This window comes from Coloeus monedula, assembly GCF_965178545.1.
Source record: "Coloeus monedula genome assembly, chromosome: 8".
Taxonomy (NCBI): Eukaryota; Metazoa; Chordata; class Aves; order Passeriformes; family Corvidae; genus Coloeus; species Coloeus monedula.
Genome location: NC_138788.1, coordinates 6,191,148 through 6,211,837, shown reverse-complemented (window position 1 = coordinate 6,211,837; position 20,690 = coordinate 6,191,148). Strand labels below are relative to the sequence as shown.

General features: G+C 40.6%; 1 protein-coding gene across 6 annotated transcripts in view; it reads right to left on the bottom strand.

Annotated features, from left to right (window-relative positions):
- The window catches only part of JMJD1C (jumonji domain containing 1C), a 159,823-nt gene that overhangs the window by 31,955 nt on the left and 107,178 nt on the right, over positions 1–20,690 (bottom strand). For 5 of the 6 annotated variants that reach the window (XM_082285946.1, XM_082285949.1, XM_082285947.1 and 2 more), the window contains 4 exons: positions 6,558–6,663; positions 1,713–1,837; positions 315–458; positions 5–197 (listed from right to left, as the gene is read on the bottom strand). In XM_082285946.1, the coding sequence (XP_082142072.1) occupies positions 5–197; positions 315–458; positions 1,713–1,837; positions 6,558–6,663 (568 nt within the window). Of the gene's footprint in view, positions 1–4; positions 198–314; positions 459–1,712; positions 1,838–6,557; positions 6,664–20,690 lie in introns of those variants that run through there. The other variant, XM_082285950.1, reaches the window with a different exon arrangement.

Below are 20,690 nucleotides of genomic sequence, written 5' to 3'. Positions count from 1 at the left end.
TTACCTCCTCGACCTATATAATCATATCGTTCATCTTTCATCTTCTCTTCATCAGGCATGCTGCTGTCAGAGCCTTTCCTCTTATTTGGCCGAATATTCCTCTGTTGCTGGTGCTGGTGAGAATTCTGTTTTGGTGCTGCAGTTTGGGAATTCATTGCTGGTCTGGGACTATTTGCTTGTGCACGTGTATAATGACCCTAAAAATAATTTTTTATTAATGGACTTAAATGCAATGTTAATTAGTGTCTTTAAACATGTATTTTTAACATTCGCAATATACGAAAATACTTAGGTAAAAAGATAAATGTATCTACGTGAACTGTGTTGCTGTTCTGGTTGGAACGAGACCGCCGGCGTGAAGTGATGCCAATATTTTCACCTTTCAACAAAGAGTGAACAACATCATCTAGAAAGGTCATCTGAACCATAGAAGGATCAACATTCTGAGGTTCTAACACCTGGTTTATGTAGAAAAAAAAAAGAAAAAAGAGAAGAGAGAAAATAACAATCCACAGATGTTCAGACAATGCCCAATCTGTATTTTCTATAGTGTTCACCAGTCTACTTTATGTGCCGAAGACTAATCAGAGAAAAGCCTACTTAATCCTGACAAGCAGAACTGACATATGACACAACAAATGCTGGGAACAGTGTCAAACCAAAGCAAATGTGTCTTTACGTGTCACTGCAAAAATAATTTTTTTAAAAAGCAAAGAATAACCCAGCACCCGTTCCTTCCCCCTCCACTGACCTGCAAATTTGAGATTTAACGAGCTATTCATATAATAACCCCTACGTAGTAATTACAACATACAAGTATTTTATAAGATTTATTTAATATACTATAAATTATACTGCAGAAGCACCTTATAGTACTGCTTTCTACAGAAGCAAAACTGATGCAAGAAGACAACCAAAGTGACTGGAAAGACGAACTCTAAAACTGCTGAGTGTTACTAGTGAGAAATATTTCATAAAGTAGGAAATGCTAACCAGATCGTCAAAGAATATGGCACAAAGTGAAAAAAGTAACATTTGGGGAATATTAACTTGAGCAAATTAAGGGGAAGAATTTGAGTAATAGACTAGTCTTAAATTTTTATTGTCACACACGGTTTTGTCAGTCATTTCAAGGCAGATGGGTCATTCATTCTATTACTATTGAGTCATTACTCTACTCTCCTGAAACAGAATTCATTACTGCCATTAAAAGTACCAGTATTAATACTTTTTGTAACATCAAATTCTGAAATAAAACTAAAACCCACCATAGCAAATACAAATTAGGGCTGCAGTAAATGCTTAATTCAATAAATTGCAGAAAGTGACTATTTCAATTGCTTGGAAAAAGTAATCATTACTGAAGTGCTGAAAGATTTCATCCTTGTGAAAAGAAATTCTCAACAGAGCAGACAGGGAAGACCAGTTCTTCAAACTGGATTGCTGCACTTCAAAGACTTCACTAGTCAAATAGCAACAGCAGAAGAAACTGCAGGACTGGTATTAATCATATCACTGCACAAATGCTCAGCTTCAGGAGGATTTAACTGATAGCCCAAAGCAATTGTGCTGTAGTTTCAGCACAGTGATACCTTCACCCTGCTGGAACTGAACCAGCTCAGTGTGTTTCTGAGTGATACCAACAAATATTAGAACCTCCCAAGGCATAGTTTACTTGCAGCTAGTTTTCTGAGTATCATCCATCAACTCACCTGGTCATTCATAACCACCATAGTGCGGGTGAAGAGATCATGGTGAGTGATGATGCCAGTGAACCACTGGGTGGCAGAATCCTGTCTGTACACTCTCACCCTATAACCATTTAAGGAGTACGGACCTTTAGAAGAGGAAGAAATAAAAAAGCCATTGAGGAATGCAGAAAAAATAAAAGGAAAAAAAGGCATACACGGATTTTCCTGCCTTTTTTTTTTTTTTTGCTTCGTAGCAAACATACAGTGCACGTGGCATAGACAGCTAACCAGAGATTCAGGAAGACATTTTGAAATGCAAATGATACATATTAAGTATGCTTTAAGGCTAATTCTGCTAACATTTTCAACACAGATTTAGTTAGATAAGAAAATTGCTTCTGCAACTATGATGACACATGATGGGAAAATTCCTGCCTACAAAGAGCAACCACAGAAAACTAATCTGAAAGGCTAGAAAGTGGCAGCAGCAGGTTATACAGAAGCTATTTAACAGGCTAGTCACATGCCCAGCTGCTTTGCTGGCGAAAAGATTTACATCTTGGTGGCTAAGCTCTGCAGCTGCCAAGTCTTTCCCATAAGTGACCACAGAATTTCTCTCCATTACAACAGGCAGAAAGGCAGTGGAACAATCCTGTGCTTGCTATGGCCACACAGAACATTCAAGCACACAAATGCTAAGAAGACTTCAGCTCCTGTTTGCAGACATACCAAATGCAAAGAAACCTCACACATTTTGCAAAGCTCAGTTTAATTCACCTCCAAAAGCCCATGGGGAGGGGAACTAGTATGATACTGTACCTATTTTACAGTTTGTTTCAAGACCCAGAAATCAAGACTTAACAATTTTATTCATGTTCAGTGATCATGGAACTTGATCACTGGAACTCTAAGTTTCATTGCACTTGGTGTTTATGTAGCATTTTGCATGACCAAGCAACACTGCCACCAAGTTCAGTTCCAACTGTGTGGGTTTCGCTACTTCCGCAATCAAACCCCGGGTTCCCGGGTCAGGCAAACAGGAAGGGAGGAAAAACCAGTCAGTGACAACCTCCCAACAGCCTAGCTTAAGTGATTTAAGAGTGCTCAGTTGCTAAACCACACAGGCAAGGCCAGAATTCCCCTGTCTTCCCTAAAGATCATTTTTTCCAAGCCCTGCCCAGTACATTAAGCAAGCTCAAACATCTGCAGCAAACAGGCCAGGGACCTCACAGGTGACAGCTTTCTCTAGTAAAGCATATCCACCATCACACAACTGGGTCTCTATTATACCCTCTGTATGTGACAGTGTGCTACTGTGAGGAGTTTTTAATGTCAACATTTGAGAGATCAAGAGAAGTGCAAAAGCGGTAATAATTTAGTTATTTCCAAGTGGTCTCTTGAAATACTTTTTGCATGTGACTATCTCATTTTTAAAACCAGCTGGGAAGAGAAACACTCCACCACAGCACCCTTCTTACCCCCATCCACATCATTCATGGCACAACTGAAACCTTGAGACCTCCTGAACCCCCTGAGCCACCAGCCTTAACTCATGCCTTGAGTATGTTTCCAGCAGCACAGACAAGGGCCAGAAATGTGCCAGCACAGGTACATAAGGGCAGAAAAAGAGTAAGCATCTACAAGCTTATGTCTCACATCTCTGGTCTTGGACCACACAGGGTTCCCGTGGGGACACATTTCCTGATGGCTTCTCTCCAACCCTTATTCCATATGCCCCTACAAAACGCCTCCAGCTCAGCTCCCACACTTCTCACTCACTGCCTGACCCATCCACATTCTCCACATCTTGAACTTTTAATGGCTGTCCCAAAGCTCTGCCTTATCCAGACAGTCTCAGTAGAATTCTGCCTGTGTCTCGTCGTGCAAATTTGCCATTCCTACTTTCCTATCCAAGCTCCTCCTCTCTTGCATCCTACTGCTAACTGCACAATGATTTTCAGTCTCTTGCATAAGCAGAACCAGCCCCTCCCCAGGTTCTTGTCTCGTTATATTAATATGATTTCAGGCCACTGGCTTCCAAGTCCTTTCCCCCAGTCTTCTCAGCTTACAAGCTCCATCCTTTCTCCAACAGCTTCCAGCTTCTCCCATACTCCCCTGCATTGACCCAGTGCCAATTTCTTTCCTCTTACTCCTTGTTCTAATCTGTGTCTGTCCTTCATCCCAGCTGTTACCCTATCTATTTTTAAAAAAGTTTATCTAACTTTAAAAACAGTGGGTTGGGCTTTTTTCTTACATGCTGATGGGGCAACAGGAAGAAGGAGAAAGATTAAACATCAGTTTCATGACACAGGCCAGCTCAGCTCCAGCCCAGCCCAGCCACAAGCAGCCATTACAGGAAAAGCCTGGCTTTGTCTCCAGTCCCTGGCTGAACCACGCTCAGCTACACATTGTTGAAACAGCCTGTGCAGTACTATGAGGAAATAGAAGCACACTCGATGTTTCAAGAGTATTATTATACATGCAGCCTGAGATTGTAATGATAAAACAATCTAATAGGAAGAAAGAAATCAAGTGTTTTAGTTGTTAAAAATCAAAGACACTTCACTATGTTCCTTGAACTGGTTTTATTTGTCCCAAAAGCTTCCAACTTGGCCAAGTTTGGGAGGAGTTTCATTTTTTTTGAACAAGGAATAAACTACTTTCCTGCCAAAGCTACAATCTCTACTGCAAAGCATGCTGCTGTGACTGCCGCCCAAAGGAAAGGTTAAATAGGCCAATTTTTTCCTGGTCTCCTTCTTGTAAATAATTGGACTGATTTTGACTAAAGTTCTCCCTTCTCAAATTGGCATGTTGCTTTTCAAACATTTGGAACCAGATTTTAATGCTTCTATCCGACCCTCCTCTTTCGTCAGAAAAGCTGTGTTTTAACTGCAAGAGTCAAAGTAGAAAGAACTAAGTTGTGATATGAAGGTTTCAGCATCACAAAAAACAAGGAATAGGCTGGATCCTAAAAATGCTGTAGAGCATGAAGTACGAGAATATGGTAACAACCTTAACATCTAGACAAGGTAGAACTGAAAACATAGCTTAAATTGCAGGGAAGAAGAAAATGGTAGTGGAGAAGGTGAAGCAAACCAGAGAAGAGAGAGGAGGAGAAAAGGAAGAGAGCAGGACCAGATGACAGCAGCTAGCCTGCCAGAGGGCTGTCCGTAAGCCACTAGAGGGTTCGTGCCAACATAAAGTCTGCGTGACCAGGAGCAGATTACGTCCCAGGAGAATGTGACAGCAGGCTCTGCTGGCTTACCACCATCCCATGGGGCTGAGGTGGGGGCACTGCCAAGGCCCTCGTGAGGAAACCTGTGTCTCCTCAGGTCACACATCACATCAGGGGAGCAAGTGGATCTACAGCTTCTCCTTAGATGAGGAAAGCTTGCCTTCAAGGGCACTGATTCATCTCATCATCTACATTACTCTTCATTTGTGCACTTCTAAGGACAGAAACCTCTCTTTGAGAACTTGTATCTATAAAGACAAAAATACAGTTCCTGGAATGATGGGAATAAGTTGTGTGGATGACGGGGTGGCAGTCTCATTTAGATGACTATTTCAATACTGCTGGAGCTTTGCTCAGCTATTGATTCTGTATCAGCGTACACAGAGGCTTTTACAATAGTCTTACTATTGTTACTCCAATGAAATACAATAAACAATCTCAATTTTAGTTTCCTTTTCATACAGCCCTAATTTGATTTTGCATCACCTCTCAATCAAGTTTTGTCTGCAAATTTCATCAACAGACTATTAACTTGTATTGCATCTGTTGATACCGAAAGTTAAAATCTAAAATGACTAACACCAACATGGCAACTCACTATCTACACAATTCCACATGTTCCTTTTTTCAGCATCCTTTTTCTGTGGCCCGTAAGAATAATCACATCTAGTCAAATGAGAAACTCCACAGAAGGAAAGACAGAAGTTTTTTACTGTAACTTCAGTATTATACTTACCATACTCCTTTTGTCTTCTGATCTTGGTTTTATCAAAGAGACTAGACAGCAAGGAAACCTCAGAGCTGTCCTTAAAATATCTCGTTATTTACAGCTTCCCTCCTAATCTTCGTTTACAAAATGACTGCTTAAGCATTTTTGTTCTGAAACTGCTTTTCTGCTTGCCTGGGGATTTTAGCCCAGACCCACAGAAGTTGGTTTCTGCCTCCTAGTAATAGGAACTCCTCTGCAGAGCTTCCTGAAACTAATGAATATACTGCAAATGCATACAGTATTTCTACTATCAGAAACATGGCACCAAAATAATTTCTTCTAATTCATACTAGTTTTCTTGTAACTTTTATCTACAGTGTAAATATTATTGTACACAGCTTTTTCTGCAACTTCCCAGCATTAGAATTGAGTTACAAACTGTAACTGATTTGAAAGGCACTTTTCAGTCAGGGGGTGTGGGTGTGGGGTAGGAATTCGAAAGTATTCTTCATCTGTGACAGAACTGTGAAGAACTACAAGCACAAACAGGTATCTGAGAAGTTACCACACGTAACAGTAACACTAACAGAGCACAGAACAGTTTTAAACATGCCAAAATGTGTGTGGATGCCATTCATACACACTTATTTTCACAACAAACTTCATAAAATATCTATGTTCAGACTAATGATATTCAGCTTTTGCTGTGATCACTAAAACATCAAACAAGTTAAGAACAGTCTGAAGCAGTCACCAACAGCTTCTTACAGTCTTGTTTTCTTGTATTAATAAATACTTCCAAAAAAAGTTAAAAAATATATTCTCCATTATATCACAAATGCTATGGGATGAGTCCCACACAAGTAATGGCCTTAAACTAGCTAACACAGAATATAAATAACACAATTTCCCACATAATTACCTTGCATAAAAATCTCCTGAACCTTTTGTTCCTTTACCCAGGCTTTTACCTCCTCATGTAACTGCGGGTTATCCCTGAGAACTGGGTTTAGACTGTCTACGTCGTCCTAAAGTAGAGATTAAAAAAAGAACCATATGTTATGTTTACTTGTAACATTTTTGTTTATTTTCCTAGATGTATTTTAAAATACAATATTAAGTAGTTAGATGCTAATTTTACTGATTGCCTACAAATCCCTGTGCTATTTTTAGAAAAAACTTAAAAGCATAACGTAGTGCTAGAAGTTATTTCATGGGAACCCAGTATATTAGATCCTACATGTGGCCAGACTTGTAAGCTATTAATAGGATCACACTTTCATAAATACTGTCTTACTACAAGCTAAAAATGCCCTCTAAAGACTTATATGTTCACAGGTATGCACAAAGAATTGTTTAAATAATTAATGAATTAAAAAAAAAAAAGTCAGTTTTCCATCTCTGTAAAATTTAATATGGACATATTGAGCATAAACACAGATATCAAACCCACAAATATAACGCATAAGCAGTACTTTAAGAGAAACAAGCATTCTCAGCGAAACACCATTGCTGATTTTCAAATATGCTGGCCTTTGTTAATTGGGTAGTTTCAAATAAGACATGTTTTAATTTTAGGATTATCAGTTCTCCTGGAAAATACTCTTATTCAGTATTTGGTAGGATATCTAGGAAATTAAGATATATTCAGTGGCTCTGTCCTTCTAACAGGAAAAAAATTAGGCAGAGAATCTGGTTCACATCCTTGCAAGCATGGCTTGAATCACCATTCGTCTCTGGACTCCTAGAACACCTATTTCTCTATTTCAGAGCGAACTTGCTATTTCTGTCTTTGAGGTTGTGGCAGAGAAAAAAAGCCTGGTGGCTCCTCATGCAGAAGATGGCCTTGGAAATCCATGAGCGGCAGCAACATTCATTTATACCAAGAGAACTTCAGACAGCTAAAATAATGAGTGCAATTCTCCACACACAAAACATAGAATGTTTTATCAGTACTGCAGCTGAGATCAAGTAATTTCTTTCCTTGATCTTCAACAAGTTCCTTGATGTTTCACAATTTATTATGAAGAGCTCCAGCCACAGAATACAAAGATACAAGGAGCACCCAATGAATCGTACATTGCTGCCAGGCCCTCCAGTGAAACAAGCAATTTCTCTCTATTCATCTGGATGAGATTATTCCTGCTAACCCACTGATCACAGGATATCTAGTTCCAATTATTCAAAATTCACTTCCTGACACTTGGAGATTGCTGTGCTTCACTAGGGAGAATGCATCAATGCTTTGGTTATTAGAGAAAATTACTCTTTCTCTCCTTATGCTTTTGCAAAGGATCCAGAAGAATAGTCAAGATGACCATTTTAATACATGTAAATTGGAACAAAGTGAAAGTGAAGACGACCAACAGGACCTCTACCACAAGGTTCAAAGCACCAATCAGCTAAGTATGCTGCGAGCACTACCAGAGGCACAAGAGGGTCCCTACTAAAATTTATTCAAGGATGTCCTCTCCCATGGCAATTTTAAAAAGAGTATTATAGCTGCTCTGTCTACTTGTGCAAATCCATTTTTGCATGGATCCTACATACAGAAGCATCACCACCACTGGAAAGAGGGAATGATTTGCCAGGGGAACACGACAGATCCTGGAACTGGAGCTGTGTGATGATCAATCATCTGTCCTCCTTCCCATGCATGCTCTTTCACAGCAGCTGCAAGAGATTCCTGCACCAAACATTTCCCCACTCAGATCCACAAGCACTGGATCTAAGCAACAGACCGAGGACTGCAATACTGAGTTTGGCTGACTTACAAATGCATTTAGTGTGCAGATCTTGTACATTTTTAGCCATTTCTTCAGTCCCATCTAAGAAAATTTGTATCTTGATTTTGAGATTATACACATCAATTAAGTACCAGGAAGTCAACCCTTGTTACTCTTAACATTATACTATTTTCATCAGTTCTTTACACAAAGTTTTTGAGTCTCTATGTCATCTTAAACCACTTTTGATTTGTTTCCTGAAGGCAACACACACTGCTGCTTTTCTTTTTTTAGCTTTCACATCCCTCCTAAGCATCTTGGCCTTCTCTGAACTTGACACTGAAGATAATGGCCATCCCACATATAGTACATTTGAACCTTTATCTCCTACCCAGATGCATGACATTAGCACCTTTGGCTGACAGTGCTCCATGTGAACACTTAGAAAAAGAGACTGCAAAGTCCATTTTGTACTTATCTCCTTACCCTTGCAGAAAGATGAGCTCATCTCAAAAATGAGCTACAAAAGGCACAGGTTAGGTCAAAGACCCATTACACAAACTGCATGCAGGTGTGACTGGGACTATGTAAATGATATCAAAGAGAACCCAGAATTTCTAAAATCCATGCAATACACATCTAATGTATCAACCACAGGGTAGGGGGAAGATACTAACAGAACAAGTTTTTGTAATCTCAAAAATTCTGTTCTTTTGTGTACATGTGTCTGTGAAAAAACGTGTGTGCCATGACTTACCTTTTTTCCATCTTCAGTCTTAAATCTGAATATCTAAAACCCAGGGAATTAATTGCATAATGTGTTAAACTATAAGGCAGTGGCCTTAACCACGCTGCTTCAGCACAAATCACAAACTCCCAGGGAGACAGGACAACAAGAAAGGCTGATGACTTGCAGTCTCTTCCCTAGTTCAGCACTGAAGACAAGCAGATGAGTCTGCAGTTCCCAGTTCCCTTCCTTTCCCTTTGTTTATATTGCTCAAGGAACAATTACCATCTACAGATCTGAACCTTGGCAATTGTAACCTTCAGTTTTCCTCTTCTTGGTTGAAGCAGCATGAGTGACAGACTAACCTCCAAAAGATGTAAACACCCTGCAGGATTTTCCCCCAGACTTTTCCTCATTTGAAAGCAGTTTTACAAACAAAAGTAAGTACAGTACCCTCTCCTAGACTAGTTTTTCCACAAGTCCTGGAATATCTCCTCCAGAAGAATGCTAATGTTCATTAGAAATCCTTACACAAATCAGGATGCAAATCAAATAAATGGGACTGCTAAATTCTTCTTCAAATCTACCGTAGGAAGCTCTTTATGTCCTTCAAGTAGCAGTGTCCCTTGCTCCACAAATGACTATATGCAACTCTGGGAAGAAGACAAAGGGCATATGGGCTAGAAAAACATGGTTGAGATAACCCCTCCTGCCCTTCTGGAAAACAGTCACGTGAGGCAATGTGACTATCAGAAGCTTGCCAATCTAAAACAAGTTTTTACATCTTTGCTGATATTCTTCCTCCTTTCTAGATCAAAAGAAGGATTCACTTCTGCTGGACTGGACTTTATGCTTAATTATCAAAAAAACTGGGTCAGCTGCATGTCTCTCTAGGTGATCATTCTCACCTGCTGGGGACGTGCTCAATTCCAAGGAAGTCCTGAGAAGAATAGAGAATGAAATTTTCCCCAAGTATCAAAGAGATCTTGTGCTTTTCTGAGTATATCTGTTCTTTATCCTTGTGCAAAACGATACAAGTAGGTTGAGACTCTAGACCATACCAGCAGGTTAAGATATCATACTGGTCTAACCAGGAAGGAAAAATTTTTGTTCAGAGAAGCATTTTCAGAGAGCTTATTTGGACAAAAATAATTTATCATTCATTGTCACAGGTGAACAACTGCTCAGACCACTGACCATGCTTCAAAACTCCCATAAGATCAAACAGGAATTTCAGGACAGTATCCACAGAAAAGGAAGTCAAAATCCTAATGAGAATTCTCCAATTCACTCCATCCACAAAAAAAAATATTATCCAAGACACTGAGAGCTATCCCTAGATATGCTGAATCTGCACATTGCCCAAAGACCGCACAAAGCGCCTCTGAAAGGCACAAATGACCAGACGTTCCTTTTCCATTTTGGGCAGCCAGGTCTGACTGTGGTAGGAAGGCCTACATATTTCCACAGCTACCTCTCCCACAAGACCTGAACTACTGAAGCAACACATTTCCTCAGCATTTAAAAATACACTTCAGAAACTTGAGGGGCAGAAATGAGCTCATCAAGAGATGAACCCCTGGAGCAGAGAACAACAATAAAGTGTGTTCCAGAAGCTGCTCCTACCCCCAGTCACACAGCCTGCATGCTGCTTATGGGAGGGTACACGCACTCCAGTCAGCTGTCAACTCGCCACTTTAGGTGAAGAGGAGGAGAACTGACAATATTCCAAGTAAACTAGTCCTAAAAGAACAGTGGCTTTTGGCATTAAAAAAGCTTAAATCAGAGCCCTGAAGACAACGTCTCAACACACGCCAAACATTAGGAACCTGCAAACCTTCACTTGGGAAAGCTCCTTCCTTGGTCATGGTGTGTCTGCATTTGGCTTCATGCATCAAGGACATCTTCCTAATATCAGTAGGAACTCATTTCAGCTAGTGTTTTACAGAGAAAGACTAAGTAGATTTTGCAGTCCTCACAAAGGTCAACACCACGTTAGTCCTCACCATCTGTGGCTTAATTAACTATAGCTTCCTCTGGCTGCTTAGAGGTTTTCTGATAATTTAGGACACGAATTAGATGAAAACTAGTATATAACCAACTTAACAGTCCTGTTTACAGTGTTTACACAGTATGCACTGCACATGGAAATAAGCATTTTGTTAGGACTTTAACGGCAGAGGGACCACATTTAAATTCAGAGTGCAAATGAAAAACTCAAAGATCAAAGCATCCTGAACCTTCAGTTTTGTTCTTGTTTTGTAAGTGAATATTAGCGTCTATAAAATGAGCCCCCAACCCCCTTTTTTCCCTTTTGCACCAAATCATTTGTACAACTGCACTGAACTTCAGCTGCATAGAAATTAAGTATGAGAACTGCAGTGTGAAAACAGTCAACACTTCCCTACTGATTGCCACAAGTCTTTAGAGAGCAGAACAGTGGCAGCAAAAAGCACTTTTTAAAATCTACATTGTTGAGAATTTATACTAGTCCTCTAATGCCATTTTTTTTGATTACTTTCTCCCAAAAAAAAAGATTTAGTATTGTACCTGCACCCAGCCTCAAACACATTCATGACAATTTTTACCCCACATTTGAAAGCAGGCCTGTACAACACTCTCCTTATTTTCATTTCTTGATAACCAGCAAAATCCTTTTCTTTTTCTTTCATCTTTCACTGATCATGCCACATGACATGATTACATCACTGATCTGTAATCTCTTTCACTGATTCTAATTTTTAACAAACCTTCAATCTTAACATTGTCCTGCTTAACATCAGAATGAGAAAACCACAAAATGCAGACAGGCAGAATACCCAAGATCTTAACAAGAACATCGTCTGTGAACTGGTAGTATCCCTCTGCCATGCTACCAGACTTTTTTTCCAGTGCAACAGATAAGAATCTAACTAAAACACAGAAAAACTGGCAGCAACTGACACCCCTGAGGGTATTACCAGGCAAGCACTGTGGCTGCCACACAGACCACACCAAACTTCGGAGGGAAATAACCAAATTTACATGAGTCTAAATAGAGATCTTCTGCAGCTTCTTTCTGGACACACAGCATGCATAAACCACTGATAAACAGTATATTCCTGATTACTCTCTGACAAGTGAAAGGCTACCCCAGCTGCCACACCACTGCAGCTGGTGGGCAGGAGGTCAGAGAGGCACCGCAGGCTGCAGGGCTGTGCTGCCCCGCACAGCCAGACCAGCACCGCCTTTCCAGAGGGGACTGACTGACTGCTCAGAGGAACACATCGACCCGGCTCTCCACATGCCCCTGCAACCAGGGCAACCTCCCTCCCGCCCCAGGCTTCTTATCAAGGGCAACGCCAGCCACAAACACCAAGGCTAGAAAGCTAGCAAGGCTAGAAAGTTTTTTTGGGAGATCGTAACTTCCCAGTTTACCTTAAACGGCTTTGTCTGAGCTGAGAGAAGAGGCTTAGGCTTACCAGGCGACGCCAGCGCTTTCTATGTAAACCCAACCCACACTTGACCTATTTTCTGCCGTTTTGAGCGCACAGTCACAATTTACCTCATTCAAACCCGGCAGCTGCTGGGCTACATCTGAACCAGTTAAGTCAAGCTTGAAGGCACAACCCTGACCCCTAAACCAGAAACAAAGTCGAGCCGAGGTCAGCCCTGCTCACACGTGCGCAGAGGCACGGCCACATGGGGAAAGCAGGGATGGGCACTGACGCAGGGGCCAGGACGGACAACTGGGATAACTAATCCCCACCCAGCAAGGGGCTCTGAATGCACTGTTCCAAGGACAAATGTTTATGGGTATTTCAGACCACAGACATTTAAGATTAAGGGTTATTTTCAGTGTGTAACAGCAACGACTACGTTTCTGTAAGTAGGAAGTTAAAATTACAAGGGGGGAAGAAGATGAGGAATACAAATTTAGTAATTTTCCAACTGTCAGTAAAGTTAACATCTCTCAGGAAAAGCTATCAACGATTTTTCTGCTGCTCCCCACTCTTCCCTATGCATAATACCATAATACTTCTCCCCGCACACTCCTACTCCCTTCCTCATTTTGCCTCAAGAGTTGAAACTGATTATAAGATTTTAATTATCAGGTTTGATAATCAGGGGATCAGGGCTACATACAGTTCTCCAAGTCTTCAGGCTTGAAGGTGCATCATTACACTGATTTGTTCAGTTCTGCAAGAGTAACTGATACACTAACATTAGGAATATAAACATAGAGGGGTGAAAAAAAAGTCTGACTTGTAGTCTAATATTCTCCATTATTTTAACTTACTAACATGAAAAATCAACAGAGGTATTTGCCGTCCTATAAAACTATCAATACATCAGGTGAAACGGGCATGCTGTAAAATCTGCATTTTACAAGTCAGTTTGTTATTCTTGTATCTGTAGATGACAATCTGGTATGGGAAGGCAGAGGGGAAATCAGAACAGCATGAACACGGACAGGATGAACATGTAGCAGAGAAGTAAGCAACACTCAGTGGATAAGCAAAGCCAAACCTGGGCTAGACAAATATTGTCAGTGCTGGCCTAAAAACTGCTCTAGTGACATCTACAATAGTCTTGCATTTGGAAGCAGAGGTTAAAAAAATAACGACCCTTACACTCACAAATTATATTTCTCTCTCTGAGCAGGTAGGACAATCTGGGTCAGAAAAGCAAACTCTCCCTCAAAGTCAGGTATCTTTTAGCATCTAAGACATCTCTAAAAAAGTGGCTCCTATCCACAAAACAGGGAGGCTGTCAGCTTCCACCTAGAACACTGGTGACTGTTTGTACTACTTACACTCTCCACAGACAAATAAAGGTCAAACGAACTACACTACTCCATGTCCACCTTCTCTCTCATTTTGATGACACAGCCATATATTTGCTTTTCTTTCATTTTCCACTGAATCACATTTCCTTCCTCTTCCTCATGGCAGGCTCCACATTATTTATCACCACCATCTCAGTAATATGCAACTTGTACTAATTTGGCTTTTTTTTTTTTTTAATCTAATCATAAGAGAAACAGGGAGGGAGTACTGGTCCTAACCCACTCAGTCATGTGGCAATACTGGAACAAGCCTTTGAGTCACTAAGCAACTCACTGCCACTATGGGAAAAGAAACCTCAAAGTGCAGACATTTCCCTGAAGCAAGCAATTAGCAGAGTGAAGTTGATGCTAACAAGGAGACCTGCTAAGTAAGTACATTGGAGAAATCTCTTTTGTACATTGATATTAAAATCTGAACTGAGAACCAGACACCCTGTGAACTGGGAACAGCTTTCAGAAGGTATCTAACAAGACCCAAATCACATCAGCTGAAGGACAAGCTGTATGGATGAACGTGTCTTTAAGAAAAAAAGAAAGTACATTCTATTGACCACCAGTTGTCTGGACTAGCGGGGTGCTAGAAAGGCAGTCCAATGCACCCAGAAATCAAGCCAAGACAGAAGGGCTGCTCAGACACTGACCACTTCACAGAAGACACATCTTTCTTGCATGAGGGACAGCAGAGGTTACCTGTGGCGGATGGCAGGCTGTGTACCACCACCACAGAAAATGACTGACCAGTCATCTCTTAACTCCTGGTAGTCACCTCCATTGAATCTTCCATCGGTTGCATTACTCAGCAGTACAATATTCCTTGACAAGACTACTGGTAACTGAGAGCTTACTGCAGCAAAGAGCAGAGGCCTCTCAATTCAGTTCTGCAGAAGAAAAGTGCAGAACACTGTCCAGAACGTGTCAGTCTGATGACAGATCCTAGAATCAACACCACCTCCTAGAGATATCCATCAGTGTATCACTCTTGTGAATGACTCCCTGCCCTGGAATTTGAACTATCACCAGCTTAAATTACCAACAGTAATCACACAGCTACCTAGTCTCTTCTGCAGATATCCTCCATCCTATTTACCAAAGAGGAACTCTGGAAACAAAACTTTCTAGCTCATTTTCTCTGCAACTCACGAGGATTATGGGCAGAAAACAAATCCTTACGAACAAAAATATTTTAACTTTTTTTTTTTTTTAAGGCAGAAAGAATACATCAGATACCGTCCAAATGTTCTTGAAACTCAGCTTGTTTTAGTCCACTGAATTACTATTACATTCATGTTTTATTTTCAAGTGGCTTTCAGGGATTTATTTCATAATGTGTTTCTTAGAATACAAATACATACACGTTGGCCCACACACTGGTATTATGAAAGTAGATCAAAATAAAACTCATTTTTCTCACATTTTAAAAGTGCCACTGTATTTGCAGAGAACTTTTCAAAGTTAATTTCTAATAGGATTTTAGGCAGCACTGCCTTTTTTTTTCCTGCAGAGAGCTGTTATGACCTGTTGGAGCCCTTTTAGGAATTTTCCCTATAAATAACAGAGATCTGACCAGCTGGGACATATATCATAGCTGGATTAACACTACAGCTCTCTGCAACTCCGGAGAAAGCAGTGGATGTGCCTTTTATAGAACTGATGAATAATGGTCTTGCAAATAGGAAAGATTAAATTGCTAATCAGAAAACAGGGACATTTCAGTTATTGCTGCAATAACTTCCCTGAGGTAAACTTAGGAAAGTCATACAGTGTTTAAAATTGATACAGTGCTCTTCTATTTCACAATATTTTTCCATAGATAAATTTCCTAGCATGCAGAACCAAAAAATTCCTATTGAAGACATAATTCAAGACTGAACTACATGACTCGGGGAAGAAAAAAAAAAGGAAGAAAAAAGCTCAAGACTGTCAAGCGCCATAATTTAGCCACCAAGTCTTACGCATTCTGCAACCTGCTTTAACCTGATTTTATCTGTTGTATACCAAAATGGTGTGACGTGGTGATAAGAAGAGAAAACATTCAAACAGGATAAAGTCCCTGCCTCTATGGTTGAAATGTAATTTCTAAACTGCATGCTTAAAATTCACAGCTAAAATCACAAAAAATGTAATCATCACTGAGATGCACAAAAATTACTATAATTCAAAAAGCACTAAAATACTGCTCCCAACAATACTGGCAGATACACTCAAGTAGAGGAGGTTACAGGGGAAGAATGGGAATAGTAATTTAATTCCAATCAAAACACAGGAAACGCTAGCTAGATTGAAGGAGGGGGTGTCACTATTTACAAACAATAGTAGTAAAAAAGCTTTGTAACTGTAGTTACTAGTGTATTGTTAAAAATGAGTAATGCTCATTTTTACATCAAGCCTTCTACAAGCCCTTAGTAAAGTTATTCCAATGTCTAAGAAAATAGCAAGATTCATACTTAGTTTTAATTTTAAAAATTCAAGTTGGTATAAAATTACTCGAGTTTCTCCCCAGATGTCTGGCCTGGAAAAAGAATTAGATACACACACCTGGAACTGCTATAGTGCTCAACCTCTACTAACTTTAAGTTTGCTGAAGGCTGTGGAGCAGTTCCCATGAAGCAGTAATCCCAGACTACAAATCATTACTTCTATTAGTGTAATTTCAGAAATACATTCTGTAAGAAAAAGGTCTAGAGTGGCGGCCAGAACAAAGGGACATTGTATCCAAGGGAGGAACGAAAGCAAACAAACCCATGAGCACCTCACCAAATGACCTATTGTGTTGATCACGTCAAGATAAGGCTTAATTTGGGTAAGAACACATTTCCATGAAACTCAAATTTCCCCCTACCTGAAATGCAGGAATGCCTACTCTCTTCCTGCTCTGGGTACAAACTCCCATGCAACGCTGCAGAGCTTACTCGAATTCACACTTCTGAGATCCCTAAAGCACCAAGGATTCCCAATCCCAACAAAGAGCAACTTGGGAAACCAAGAACACAGGGGCAAAGCAGCTCCTGGTTACAATGTGGAACAGACTTCTCTGCAAGCTGACTTTGAGTCTGGATTACAGAAGCAGTGTTGGTCAAGACGACCACACGAGAAAAATACTTTAAGCTTTCCTTTTTCATAAATCAAACAGAAATTTTAAGGATACAGAACCAAGGATATGGCCCCCTTCACTTACTACTGAACGATATTTTCCACTGATTTTTACTGGTGAAGAAGTAATCACTTGTGATCCAACACAGGAAATTCTTCATCCAGAAATACTGGATGGATTTTTAAACTCAGTAATACCAAGCATGGCTTTTCAGAAGTACCACAATACTTCAGTGAAAGGATTTGATATTCACCTTCAAAGAAGAAGAAGCAGGTTTTGTTCCATCTCTTCCGTTCTGAAATCCAAATTTTTAAATTACTTACTTCAATACTACCTCCTAGAGTAGGATTAATGAAATGAAATCAAATCATTGAAATGACTGCGGTTTTTCAGAAATTGTAGGAAGAATAAGTTTCTCTATAACAATGCAAGGAAAACTGTTTTCCTATGGATTTTAGAGTCATCTGCATTGTAGTAATCTCAGCTTATTCAAAGGACCTCACAACTCTTTCCTCCCTTCCTCCTTGTGTACCTTCCCACAGCCTCAGAAGTTCCACCTGAACTCCCTCCCACCCGGAAGAGCCACACTATTTGTGGCAACTGTGTCACCTTCCTGCTGACTGATGGCCTCCCCTCCGCACTGCTCACTTCCCTAAGGCTTGTCAGATCTGAAGAACTCCACTCCTGCGCCAAACCTTGCTGAGACAAAAAAAGTGACTGAAGCCCTTACTTCTTAACAGATCAAGGTAAAACAGAAAGGCGCCATTTTATTCCACCTCTTTTGAGAAAACAGAGCAAGTTCTCAAACAAGAAGCTCTTTTTCAAAGAGAAGCACAAATACAGGCTTATGGCAGATGATGTACATCTCCCTCTGACTCTACAAATGGAGGGTGCCCATCCCTCCTCCCTCATTCCTCTCCTTTTGTGAGCATCCCGATGAAACTCTTCTGTCCTGCACGTGTTACTGGGATGAGTCATCTGACCCAATTCTAGCTGGACGAAGCCTTTTGCTTCCCTGCATGTTGGAGCCGTACGCTTAAACATAGATGTGTCAGTAACAAGCTGTTTAGACCATCGCTCTTTACTGAGCGGTGAAAAGGCTCACTGAAAAGGCTGCCAGAGAAGCCAGCTGGACTCCGTATGGGTGGTCCAGAGACATGGGAAAGAACCGAGACAGTTCTTCACCACAACGCCGAGAGGAGTTAAAAGATGCAGAAAGCTGTGTGTGCCTGGGTTGCCCATGAAGGAACCGAAAGCAGGAGTGGAGCACATGATGGCCACCGCCGCCAGCTGGCCAGCACCCGGAGTTCCCAAGCTGCTTCTCACAACCTCAAAGGGTGGGACCAACCCCAAAAAGCTCCTGCCTGCCTGGTCAGCGGAGGTACAAGTTTATGGGAAAACCAATTTTCAGCTGCAGCAACTATTTTTAAGCCTGAAGCTTAAAGTAAGAGAAGTCTGAAAGATGAGTGCACATGTAATTATGGGGTGCTTAAAATACAGACAGAAAAATACTATTTTGTCCCTGTTTCAAGATGTTTAAAGATTTTTTTTATGTGCACGTGTCATTACTACACAAGCCCTGGTTACGTGCTCTTACAAGCAAACAAGTAATGGAATCCAAAGGCATCCAGTCTGAAATATCCAACGTCTGCCCATAATGAACAGAAAAGCAGAGCAGTGGAGTTGCCCACGGCCCTTCACTCAAGTCTTTCTTAATGGCAAATATGACTTGAATTTGTAATAGATCAAGGTAAGTGTATATTAGGTCCTGTATCTGATGTACCTACTTCACGATTAGCGAAAAAGTTTATTATTTCAACAATCTTTAAGGCGTGTTAGACATTTGACCTGCCAGCATTCAGACGTGCCACACACATTTAGAAAAAGAGCAAAGTACAGGTGCCTATCGCTCTGCATGCAACACCTCCCACGGGGGATTTCTCATCGCCCTATCTTTACATCTACAGCCTTCAGCACAGAGGTAGACAGGCAGACTGTACCATTTAGAAACACTAAAGCAACCAGGCCTGTCTTCCAGAAAAAAAAAAAACTGAAAAAAAAGAAGTTCTGAAGGAGAGTGTAAGGCCTGAAGAGCGATTTCACCGTAAACATTCATTCTTAGCAAGTTTGGTTTTTTTTTTAACCAAATAGCCAAGAGGACTTTTTAAAGACTGTGCACCCTTCCACTTTCCTCCTTGAGTGGTAAAATACCCCTTGCAGGAAGTTTAATGATTTGGAAGGAACTTCATTTGAACTCTGTCCTGCCTCCACTGTGCACATTTGCTCCAGTGCTGTGTGCTCAGAAATCCTTTGGAAATACATTATCACACACATTATGTACATATTTGGAAGTATATAATCTATCATGCACCCTTGCTCTGCCTGACCCAGACACACAGCTGAAATGCACACACTGCTTGGGCAAAGCAGTGTCTTTCCAGCTCTTTCCACAAGCGTATTTTACTATGGAAAAACACGATATAAAACACTTTTTGTTATTCTTCATTTGCTTGTCTGAAGTATAATGCAGTTGACTCCAGCTGCTTTGGCCAGCAACAGCAGAATCACACACTTCAGCCCAACAGTGTCTGTGACGGGCACTGCCAAACACCACCCAGACAAAAACACCACTCTGATGAGGTCACGCATACCATATGCTGGGCTTTAATGCTTCACATCCCCATCTATAGTCCTTCAAGTAAACGACAGTGCTTAAACAAATTAAGGCATGATTAGCTTTGCTGCTGCTTAACTTAATATGTGTATCACAACAGACAGACACATAGATGCCACAGAACAGTACAAATAACTTACTACAGAAAACTGCTTCCATTCAAAGTAATTGATTTAGGTCACACTTCTACGTGTAGACTTAACTGTAATTTTTCCTTAAAACAGCTTTTTGCAAGAGGTGTTCATTTTCAGACTACAGCAAGAACCATTACTAAACCCACCACACTTGTGAATTTTTAAACACAGAACATACATGATATATTACGAATGCAAAGTAGAATTCACATTAAGGACCTAACCTCCATGTCCCATTTCAAGACTTACACTTCCTACAGATACTAGTTCGAGATAGAAAATGCATGTTGCAAACTTTGTGTCTCTCATTTCCTGCAAAGGACAGAATTTTCATTCATTGCTAAGCAAAGTACCACAGCAAATGTTCGTATCTGCTTTATCCTCAAGATCCCCTTGTCACCACCATAAAATGAACTACATGACTAAATGGTCTGACCATCCCAGATTAATGAATGAGTCACTCAGTCACACACAAGTTTCACGTAGAGAACAATACAGTTTACGTCCTCCATGAAGCAACAGAGATAAAAGTCACCGGAAACAAGTTGTAGGCTGGTGTTTAAGGCACCACACATACAGAATCCAAGCAACTTCTAAAGAGAAGGGCAGGATTCTAAGCAGTACACACATAAGGTAAAAGAAGATTCATACACACATTTAGCAGTAAAGACCAATTCACTGGCAAGTGTTATAGTTGGTATAGCAAACCTTGTGAAGACATGGAAGTGGGCTTGTATACTGCATGCCCTACTTTTAATAACGATATTCATCCAGCCCTTAGCAAGGTCATTGAATCTCTTAACAATTGAAACATGTTTATTTATGCAAAGAGCAGACATGGCATGGGAATGCATGGTTCACGGTTCCCCAGCAAG